This window comes from Drosophila hydei, unplaced genomic scaffold, assembly GCF_003285905.1.
Source record: "Drosophila hydei strain 15085-1641.00,03,60 unplaced genomic scaffold, DhydRS2 tig00000060-arrow-pilon, whole genome shotgun sequence".
Classification (NCBI taxonomy): domain Eukaryota; kingdom Metazoa; phylum Arthropoda; class Insecta; order Diptera; family Drosophilidae; genus Drosophila; species Drosophila hydei.
In genome coordinates, this window is record NW_022045656.1 from 9,632,659 (window position 1) to 9,644,702 (window position 12,044).

The 12,044-nt window shown below is 38.3% G+C and overlaps 1 protein-coding gene across 6 annotated transcripts in view; it reads left to right on the top strand.

Annotated features, from left to right (window-relative positions):
• LOC111601215 (venom metalloproteinase 3) overlaps nt 1–12,044 on the top strand; it is a 58,852-nt gene that overhangs the window by 46,612 nt on the left and 196 nt on the right. For 2 of the 6 annotated variants that reach the window (XM_030222719.1, XM_030222720.1), the window contains exons 8-14: nt 3,686–3,828; nt 5,657–5,712; nt 6,920–7,046; nt 8,237–8,401; nt 8,466–8,697; nt 8,763–8,842; nt 9,119–11,063. In XM_030222719.1, the coding sequence (XP_030078579.1) occupies nt 3,686–3,828; nt 5,657–5,712; nt 6,920–7,046; nt 8,237–8,401; nt 8,466–8,697; nt 8,763–8,842; nt 9,119–10,718 (2,403 nt within the window). In that variant the 3' untranslated portion in view covers nt 10,719–11,063. Of the gene's footprint in view, nt 1–3,685; nt 3,829–3,992; nt 4,046–5,656; nt 5,713–6,919; nt 7,047–8,236; nt 8,402–8,465; nt 8,698–8,762; nt 8,843–9,118; nt 11,064–12,044 lie in introns of those variants that run through there. The other 4 variants (XR_003944123.1, XM_023317708.2, XM_030222721.1 and 1 more) reach the window with 4 other exon arrangements.

Below are 12,044 nucleotides of genomic sequence, written 5' to 3' on the forward strand. Positions count from 1 at the left end.
TGCAAATGCTGGCTTGACCCACGGGCACAATATATATAAAACAAAATTCCAAATAATGTAACCCAAAGCCGACAACGCCGTGGGTGGTGTCCGAAAGTAGCCACCGGCAGTCGCCCCATTCCATGCCCCAAAAGCCAACTCCAGTGGACTGTGTGGGCGCAGCCGTTAAACAAAAGTCAAAGCGTTTGTCATTGCGCTGGAAGTAGGAGTTAAGGCTGGAGTCGGGGCTCTGGCTCTGGCTCTGGAGTTGGGTGGGTGGGTTGGTTTCGAAATGATAGAAATATAAGCGACTAGGTATGCGGCTTGACAGTTTTTCTTTGCCAAGATTTATGCGCCCTGTAAATTAAATTAAAATATTAAGTCGCCAGGCGGCAAGACTTTACATTTAATTACGCACAAAAGCCATTGCAACATTTTGAGACAGTCGCAAAAATAAACAAAACACAGCAAAACAAAACAAAACCAAATCAAACCACATCCATTTTTGGGAAAGGCAAACCGGTCTCCCAGTTGCCAGCCTGGTTACATTTTAGGTACTACTCGATCGCGATCGCATTCGCACTCGCACTCGCACTCGCTCACGTTTCTGCCAAGCTATTAACGTGAGCCACCCCAAACACAGCTCACAGCTCACAGCTCACAGCTCACAGCTCACAACTCGCTACGCGGGTCGTATGTGTAATATTTCTAATGGCTGCAGCCACACAAATTAGATTAGTTGACAAATCAGTCTTGTCTAATCGAATGAAATATTCGCACAGCTTGCAAAATATATTCCAAAATATATATATATATATATATTTATGGCGCATGCAAACCTGTGACATTTGGCTGACTTCAGCGCAAGCTTCAATTGCGTAATCCACCTGCCTTGTCTCAGCTTTCAGATCCCAGGTCAAGTCTTCTGCAATGCGAATTGCGTGTGCAGCAGCTGCAGAGAAACTCAGTTCAGACTGTTCGCTTCAAGTGTAGTTTCTTTATGTCATATATCTATATTTGATTGTTTATTTAATAATATAATTTTGGGAACTTATTTGAAAGAAACGTGAAATATTTTTATAATATAAAAAAGTATCTGATGCATAGTATATTTATAAGATAAGCTTAGTACAAGTTTATACAACTTTTTATTCAACTCATTTTGCTTTAGTAGAAGACCTAGAGCAAGCCGCTGCATGACTCTAGGTTTGCATGTAGCTAAAGTTATTAATGAAGGGATTATTTCCTTTAGAATAATATTTACTTTAGCAATGTTTCCTTTATAAGCTTCTGCAGTTTGCCTCAATCTTTCACAGATACTTTAAATGCTTTATAAACAAAACCTTCATTTGGTTGTATGTATATAAAGGTGGGCAAGCTAATAAGGTTTTATAATAATTCTATTAGCAATGAGACTTTATAAATTTAATAATATAATTTTTTTATAATTTAATAACAGATAAACAAATTGCGAAGGCGACAAGCTTATATTGTATATAATTAAAGAAATTATTGCTAGAAAAAATTGATCTTTATTAAATTTTAATTCCTTGCGCAAGATTCTTAAACTCCTTTAGAATTTCATGGCAAAGCCAAACTTTTAGATAAACAAATTTATTAGCAGCTGGAACTCCAGCTAACTGCAATATTCAATTGAAAATGTTCTCATTCATAGAGAGAATTGCAAAGTATTCAAATTTCAATACCGCCTTGGTCACAAGCCAAGCCTCTCAGCATTACATAAAGGCACACAGAAGAGCTCTTCCAACTAGCATCGATTTGGTATTTAGTTGCCAGAGATTAGCTCTGCTCCGCTCTGCTCTGCCATGAACGTTATGTGGCTCAAGTGCTCGTCGCTCGGCGAAGGCCTTCAGAGATGCGCATCCACTTCAATTTGTAATAAACTCGTATCGGCTGCACTAGCCAAATGAAGCGGAGCTTATGTATAATTTGGCATATAATTCGGTATAATTTCGTAACTTCGCCACATTCCCAGCAACGTGCGTCTAGCGTTGCCTTTTACCAAAAGCAATTGCCCAAGGTCGCCGTCGGAACATTTAAAATTCTTGATAGTTTTGCTCAGACGAAAAGTAAAAAAAAAATATTTTCGTAGCTTGATCTGGAGACGTGCCTGCACTAACAATTGATCAATCTGTCGAATTGTCAATTATTTAGTTGAAGATAAAAGCCACAAGAACTACAAATATATATATATATATATGTATATATAGCACTCGGCAGCATTTGAATGTGATTGAAACAATTGCCGGATCGAGGAAAAGATTTGCTAATCAAATGAAATTTCGTCATGAGAGTCTTGGCCAAGAAATTCTTGTGAATATATATAGATATATGGCCAATAGATTTATTTTGACTGCAGTTCATAAATGTCGTTAATACGAGTATTATAAACAATCTTGAGGTCTACGGGGAGAATATATATTCCAGACTTCTGAGTGAGTGGAGCTATATATCACAGGCACTGGCGCGACACTCTCGACACTCGACGATCAAGCGCAGTCAGAACGTATCTGAGTATCTTACGGATACATTTGTAACTTCCAGCTGAACGCAATGACAGTTAACTTACTTTTATCACCTGCACTTTGGGGCCTGTCGAACGGGTTCCATGCAGATTATGGCTGGGTATTAACATATTGATTAGCCCAGGGCCCGACATGATTGACAATTGTGTTACAATAATTTATGTAGCTGTCACGTCAAACACACCGAGAGATACAATAATAATTGCAACGCCCCTAAGTCACGATGACGAAAACGCTGCTGCCACAGGAGCCAGCCGTTGCCAGCAGATGCAACTCGAGCAGCAGCCAACAATTACATAACGCACAATTGCAACTAGTTTGAAGCAAGCAACGCTTCTCCACACGACTTTGACTTTGTCAGTCGGCACTTGCCACAGCGACACCATTTGCCATTCATGCAGCAGCCACAGCTGTATCTGTGGCGTCGTCGTCGCGTTGGCTCTTTTTTGTTTATCGTATCAGCCTCATCGCAGCCATCGCAGCCGGCATGGCACGTTTTTCACGTTCACTTGTTTCCGTTTAGCTGACATATTCCGCCATACTCAATTTAAATGTGTCCCCCACACACTCACACACACATGGCAGGCTTCCCTGGTGGCAACTGCAACTTGGTTCCTGCCTACGCTAAAGTGTTTGAACACTTTTAGCGCTGAGTGGGCCATAAATTTGGTTATTTCCCATTTGTTTGCTGTGCCTTGTCAAACGCTAAGCCGATTGCATAACAAGCCCAATGCGAGTACTTAAGGGGTAAGAGTAATAGTAATAGGTTTTTTAATAAAGGCTTAAACACTGGCCATAGTTGGCCATTTAAGCAGCTGCTTTTCTCTTCTTAAATTGTCACTTTTCAATTAATATTTAATAATAGATTCAGCAGAGTCATAGAAATTGGCTATGTGCGGGGCTATGACTGCCAATAGCCGAACTAAGTAAGCCTTGGTACTGCTCACAAGTTTTGGTTTATAATTTGATTGATCAAAAATTAATTTCCAAAATAATTTGAGCTATTGTTGATTGAATAATATGTTCCTAATAAATTAGTATTTAGCTCAAATTTTTTTAAACAATTTTAATAGAAGTATAAAATTATCTCTAGCATAGTAATAAATTATTTTCTCTGCACCTCACAAAATATTCTTTAACTTTTAAAATTGTCTTTGCAGGGTCGCGATGCCACGCCCTATTTGGAACGTAATCGTGTGGGCCGCGATGCTATCGACTCGGCTGCCGCACTGACCGACATGGGCAAATATCTGTTCAGAGAGCGTCGTCTGCCCGTCTACGACATCGCCGTGGCCATCACCAAGTGAGTAGAGGGCTGTGGCCGGCAGCCTGCTTTGCGGTGTATTTCTTGTGTTCTTGCAGATTCAGCAGCAGCAATGTTTTGTTAGCAGGGCCCCTTCTAGCTTTAATTTACTCTCTACCTTTTTGAAATTCTCCCACATATATATAATGTCTACTTATGCGCAGGTATGATATGTGTCGCAGGCGTAAAGGCGGCCGTTGCACCAAAGGCACAGCGGGTAAAAGAATCTATACCAAAAACTAAATACAAGATAAATAAAATATGAATACCAAAGACCTCACACACACCACACACACACATACAGTGGAACAAAATGTCATTTGGTTATTTAACATCTCAAAGCTGTTAGTTACAATAGTTTCTAGTTTGTTGCTACATTCTCGTAATTTGCACTAGAAAAAACACTTAACAAAGTTGCCTAAAAATGCGTGTGGGACTCAACAAAAAATAAACCAAAAAAAAAAAAATCAAATTACATTTACATACACACATCACACAAGCACACACACACAGACACACAACTACACAGGCATTGAGGTAAAAAAGACACGAATTTTAGTTAAATTCGAGGCGTTATTTCATCTAATTTGAGGAGCGGGTCGGCCATAAACCATAACCGGTTACAAGTCCATAGTCTGGCTTAATGCTTGCTGCATTTGGCTAGCTACATTTATATGCATAAGTTAATTTTATTTGTTTTCTATTTGTATTTTGACATTGAAAGCTATATACCTAATATTGTATTGGTCGAGATATTTATCTAATTTAAGGCCTAATTTTGGAAGGGTAACTGTTGCAGTTGTAACTTCTTGAGCATAACAGAGAAGTATAACAATAGAGTATAACAGTAGCATATAACAGTATTTGTTGTAATAATAAGTCTAGATAATGTTTTAAATTTTAAGGGTAACTTTGAACAGCTTTGGAGTTATAATTGTTCAAGTAGAACAGTCGCGTATAACAGTTTTGTAATAGCATTAAATACGTTCTATATTCATACTAATTACAATTCGAAATAATATTTTGCTTCTTTGTATAACAATTCTGTATAACAACTCGGTATAACAGTTCTGTATAACGGTTCTGTGTAACAGTTGGGTATAGCAGTTCTTTATAAGAGCCCAGAATCACAGTAGTATTTAAAATGTACGTATTATTCTTGAAATAATTATAAATCTTATTCTAAGTTTTGTATAACAGTGCAGTATAACAGAAACACTTTGTAGGTTTTAGATACCTAAGTCTTAGGTCTTTGGTCTTCTATTGTCCAACTGTAACTGTTCAAGTATAACTGTACAGTATAACAGTACAGTATAACAGTGTAGTATAACAGACCAGTATAAAAGCTAATTTTGGTTACCGCTTGTATTCTAGTGTTAAGTATGTTACGAAGTATGCAAGATTTTGAAAGTTTTTATTTTTGATAGTATGCAAGATTTTGAAAGTTTTTATTTTTGATATATATTCAAAATGGTTTCGATCTAGAAATTGATTTATTTTCCACCCACATATATGTATATATATATATATATATATATATATATGGGTGTCTTAAAGACTCCCAATTTCTATTACAAATTTCTTGACCCACCCCAATCACAGAAAATATCGAACTAACTCTCAAACCTTATGCTGTGCTGCTCCAACTATAGTGTCTGCTTTGCTTCCCCGGCTGCCCATCAATTGGGCACGCCCCTGAAAGACAAGCTGAAATCTATCTGAATCAAATTGAATTTTTGTATATATATTTTATATATGCAAACATTTTTGCATCTAAGAAACGAATCTATACTCAAATCCACGCATTTTGAAACATTTTCGCCCGCAGACTTGATATGTGCCGTCGCACCTCCGCATTTGGTGAATGTAATCGCGGTACCGCAGGTAAAAATATAACAACAACAACTACAACAACAATTTGTTCGCTGACAATGTACAGATAAATGCGAAAATAGCAACAAAAAAATAAAAATAGCATTAACATTAAAGGCGGCAACCGCCGAACCGAACCTAAAGCGTCGCTCCATCATCTAAAAATCAAGCCAATTTAATTGAATTTCATGCACGTCTCTCTACCTCTCTCTCTCTATGTGTGTTACCTGTATTTTCTGTATGCTCAACTCTATTCACATTATGTGTGAACTTTATAATTTATATGTTTTGTGTTTCGCACGTCTTTTGTACAGCAACAAGAACAACATCAACAACTCCAAAATAGGAGTTCAGTTCGAACAATGCGCCTCAAGCTGTACAGTTGCATTATATTCTCTCTCTCTCTCACTCTTTTACTCTGTATATATGTGTGTACATGTATGTATGTGTTTTCGCTCAACCTTTGCTTGCATTGAAAACTTTTCTACTTTTGATATTCTCCGATTCTCTGAACAATTGTTGCATATGCATGTCTGCATTCTAATGCCTAGCACATGCAACTTTTGTGATATATATTTATATATTTTTCTGATTTTTCAGTTTTACTTTTTAGGCAGAAATAACTGAAGCTCAAACTGAATAAGTGTTTATGTATATATAAAAATTGAAGATCTCTAGAACCTTAAGCTAATATCTTATAAACATATATTTAACTTTAAGCATATATGTATTATAATAATTTACTTTTAAGGCTAATGTTTCGTGGTTTTGAAGGCACTAACACAATTTGAAATATATTTTTGGGCTTGGCTGAAATTGTGACTAAGTTTTAGGCATTTGAACTAAACTCTTTAAATGGTTTCTGGTTTCGACATCTCCATCAAGACTAATATTAAACAATGCAATATAGCACACGCTTCAGACTCAGACACCGTTATATGTACTTGCATATTGCAAAGGCAGTTATTATATACAAAAAAAAGATAAACGCCGTTTAGGCCACATCGAAATTTCGAAAGTAAAACCAAAATTGCAAAATTTTAAGGCGGCTTTTATTTTCTTGTATTTAATAACTGCGACAACGAGCAGCAGCGACAGCCGCTGCTGGTTGTTCGAAATCGTCAACTTCCTGTTGACAGACCCAGAGCTAATTGCCTAATTTTCAACGATTTCTGTTTTTTGTTTCCCTCTCGCTGCGTCACACGAATGTGGCCCACAGGCTTTGCCTATGTTGGCGGCGCTTGCGTGGTCAACAAGCGGCTGGAGAAGGTGAACAGCGTCGCCATCATCGAGGACACCGGCGGCTTCAGCGGCATCATTGTGGCCGCCCACGAAGTGGGACATTTGTAAGTATCCCAGGCGCCCTTCCAGACGGCCAGACAGCCAATCGGAACTGTGCACGCTTTTTGCATACTCTCCACATCCAGTTGCACTCCATTAGACATATATAGCTGAAAAAGCAAATCAACTGCGCCAAATTTCCGGCGCTTGACCGCAACTGGAGTTGCAAACGTGTTTGCATTTCCGTTTGACATCATTCGCCTGCCAATTAATTAATTAACATTTTTCTCATTTTCCCGCATTCGAATTGAATCGACTTACCCGACTCAAATATTACTACGAATTCACATGCTACTAAAACTACTACTTAATAACTTACTACTTCAGATACTTCGACTACTACTAAAATACTACTTTTACTTCAAATATTACTGCCATAATTCACCTATTACAAATACTACTATTTCCACAAATAGTATTACTACTACTACTACTTAAATCTGCTACTACTTCTTAAATCTACCTTTACAAATACTTAAATCTACTACGACTACTGTTACTGCTGAAACCTACTACTACTACTATTACTACTACTACTTAAATCTACTACGACTACTAAAATTTATTACTAATATTACTACTGAAATCTACTACATCTACTACTGCCACTACTTAAATCTACTACTATTACTATTAAATAAATCTAAATTAAATCTAATACTACTACTACTACTACTACTACTTAAATCTACTACTATTACTACTACTACTACTTAAATCTACTACTATTACTACTACTACTACTTAAATCTACTACTATTACTACTACTACTACTACTTAAGTCTACTACTATTACTACTACTACTACTACTTAAATCTAATACTATTACTACTACTACTACTACTTAAATCTACTACTATTACTACTACTACTACTACTTAAATCTACTACTATTACTACTACTACTACTACTACTTTTTAAATCTACTACTACTACTTAAATCTACTACCAATACTACAACTGAAATCTACTACTCTTACTATTACTATTACTACAACTCATATCTACTACTATTATTACCATTGCTACCACAGAAATCTACTACTACTAGTAATACCATTCCTTCCACAAAGAGTACTCATACTACTAAAGTCTAGCACTTATACTTCATTTATTAATACTACTACTATTACTACTACTACTTAATGACAACCACTACTATTAATTCTACTACTACTACCCTTTCATGCAGATTGGGCGCCGTCCATGATGGCTCTCCTCCGCCCAGCTACCTGGGTGGACCAGGCGCTCAGCGCTGCCGCTGGGAGGACGGCTACATAATGTCCGACCTGCGTCACACAGAGCGCGGCTTCCGTTGGTCCGCCTGCACAGTGCAGAGTTTCCATCACTTCCTCAAGTAAGTACTGGCCGTAGCACAGCAAGATCCATCGCATCATTACATATGCCACTCGCATTGACAGTGGGGACACCGCCACCTGCCTGCACAATGCACCACACGAGGACAGCGCCTTGGGTAGATCGCTGCCGGGCACACTGCTCTCACTGGATGCGCAATGTCGGCGGGACCGTGGCACCTACGCGTGCTTCAAGGATGAGCGCGTCTGTGCGCAGCTCTTCTGCTTCGATGCGCAGACGGGCTACTGCGTTGCCTACAGGCCAGCAGCGGAGGGTTCAGCGTGTGGTAATGGCTACGTAAGTGTGCAGCAACCATTGCATCTGAGATAATTCCAACTATTTCAAATCTCTCTCTCGCTTAGCACTGCCTGGATGGTCGCTGCTCTCCACTGCCCTCGAACATAATCCCCGACTACGGAAACAATTACCGTTTAGTATACAAGTAAGTGAGATTTGCTTAATTCTGTTGAATCTATTTCGTAGTTGGTTGTATAAGCTTAGAGTTTTGATTCGATTTCCAAAAAGACTATATAAACTATGTATTTTTTGAGTACAAACAAAACACAGACACAAACAAGAAACATATTTTTAATATGCAAACCTTTTACACCTTTACAAATATCAACACCAACAACAACAACAATCACACATCGAACACACAATCTATATAAAAATATTCCAAAAAAAACTATAAAAACACCAAACACACGCACCTTAGTAAAATCAGCCAGACAAACAGCGATGCAAAGAGCCCAACAGCCGAAGACATTGAAAATAGTAGCGAAGAAATCGATTCAGAAGAGGCTGAGGCTGAGGCTGAGGATGAAGCCGAAGAGAAACGTGAGCAGAAGCGGGAGCCAAACGACACTAGTAGTGAGGAGCAGCAGGATAACAATATACAGCAAAGCTCAGCAGCTGCTGTTGCAGCTACGTCTGCTGCTGCTGCCGCTGACACGCCGACAACAACAACAAAAACGACGACAAAGACAACGGCGCGAGCCAAATCGTTTGAATATTTGCGACGACTTTTCAACACTGACCGCACTGATAATTTGGCATTACTCAACACTGAGACGGAATGGCTGCAAAATGGTGGCGTTATGGTTAAAACGCACACCAGCAGCAGCATCAGCAGCAGCAGCAGCAGCGGCGCACACTACACAACAACAACAACCACACCAAAACCAACAACAACAACAACAACAACAACAACACAAACACCGAATCTGTTTCAATTTTATACACATGAACTACGAAAACAAATCGAATACTATTTCCACTTGATACAAACACAACAACAACAACAACAACCACATCAGAATACGCCCCATAAACAACAACCAGAACAAACTGTAGTTACGTCCAATGAACATTTCTCAATACCCTTGGTACAAAAACAAATTACAAATTATAGTGCCACCATCAACAGCAGCAACAACAGCGGCGACAGCAACAGCAATGGCGCTAAAGAACATAATAGCAACAGCAACAGCAACAGCAGCAACAACAGCGAGGAAGCAAACAAGCGACAGCAACAGCAGCAGCAGCAGCAACAACATCAAGTTGATGCAGAGAACGAGGCCAATGCCGGCATTGAGATCAATGAAGCAATTGAGCGGCAAAAACGTAAGTTTCACATACAGCAACCCAGACACTTGACAACACTGCAACAGCAACAATTGGCAACACCAACAACAACAGCCGCAACCAGAGCAGCCAAGGCGACGCCAACGTCAACAGCAACAACAGCTGCAACAACAACTAAAGCAAAAACAACTTCATCGATATTCGATGCATATTTTAAAAAATTTCAAGCATTGCATTTACCAACACTGGACGGTGCGGTTACAGCCACCACAACATCGGTGTCCACCTCCGTTAGTTCGACAGCAACAAAAGCCAGCAGCACACAACAACAACAACAAAAACAGCAACAACAAAAACAGCAACAACAACAACAGCAAAACTTTGATGGCAGTCAATTCTTGAAACGTACGCTAAATCGCAGTAGTAATATAACAAACAAAAATAGTAGTAATAAAGTTAGTAGCAATAGTCATAGCTATAGTCAGCAACAACATGAACAACAGCAACAACAACAATTGACATCGCCCTCATATGTGACAAACTACATTGGCGACAATACCAACAATTTGCCAACGGTGTTGGACAATCAACCAAGCACAACAACAACAACAACAACAGCCATACAACAACTCGAACAACAGTCAGCAAATGGCAACACAACAACAACAACAACGCCTAAAAAACCTAAAATCAAAACACAAAAGCTGATACGACGCACACGAGTCATGTGAAAGCAAGCATAGAAGCAGAAAGGGCGTCGGCAACACTGCTGCTATTTCTACTACTACTTAATATACGTATACACAACATTTCAACTCTACCAACAACACTGCCAGCGCTACCAGTCGTAACTGTAACTCTTCGCATACCTCTTATACAAATACACACACACACAGTTACACACACATACAAAGTTAGAACAGATTTACAGTTACACGCACACATGCCTAAATTGTCCTCTCAACGTTCCGATTCCGATTTGTCACTTTGCTACTTCGTGCGGTAAGAACACAAAAGCAACAAAATACAACAACTTAGTTAATTCGTAGTCTAAAAGCTTCGCAAACAAATAAAAAAAAGGGAATTGATTCTAAACAACTTTTAGTGGTATTTGCTGCCTGCTACATAAATATTAATATATATATATATATATAAATATATATTATATTATATCATAGATATAGTCGGTTATTGAGGCTTACCAATTCGCATTCGTAATTGGCCATTTTAGTTGTAATATCGAAAAATTATATTAAGCATTTTTCGCATGAAACCATTTATCACATTTACAAACCAAAATAGTAGTATTTGGGCTATATAGTAGTAGCCCAAAAAATAAAATAAAAAAAGTAGTATATGCTTGAAACGTAGCTCTTAGCATGAAAAAATAATTATTTTTATGACCGCAGCTTCACTAGGAACTGACCATATAGTATATGATCGAAATTATATATGCATTAAATTCATGAAGCTGATTGCATTCGTCCCAGTTATCTCTCATCAACTCAACAAAAAAAAAAACAATTCATTGCGATTTAAATTCATTAAATTACAAACTCGCTGCGGCTCCTGCTCTCTCTCTCTCTCTCTCTTTCTCTCCACAAATTACATGCCACACATACATATATATATAAAGCAACCAATTAAGTCACAAATTGGTAACCCCCACACACACACACACTCGCAAACACACACACACGAAACATGCATCGGTTGAAACAATTGTAGAACTTAAGTAAGCTATTTGATCCATATTTTGGAACACATATTCAGTATGGCATGGCGTAAAATTCGACTAAACAATAAACAAATCGCATATTGCATACTAAAATAGCAACAATATCAATGCAATTCAAGTCCTGGAAACGCATGGAATGTGGAACAGTAAACAGTAAAATCTGACTTAATTCAAAATGGTGGCACATGGTACACGGCAAATCCACAACTACAAAAAGAAAATGGCGTCTGGCGGCGTCGGCAAAAAAAAAATAAGAAAAAACATTTGAAAACAAACTTTTCAGACACAAAACTGCAAACATTGCTCATTTATTGCACGC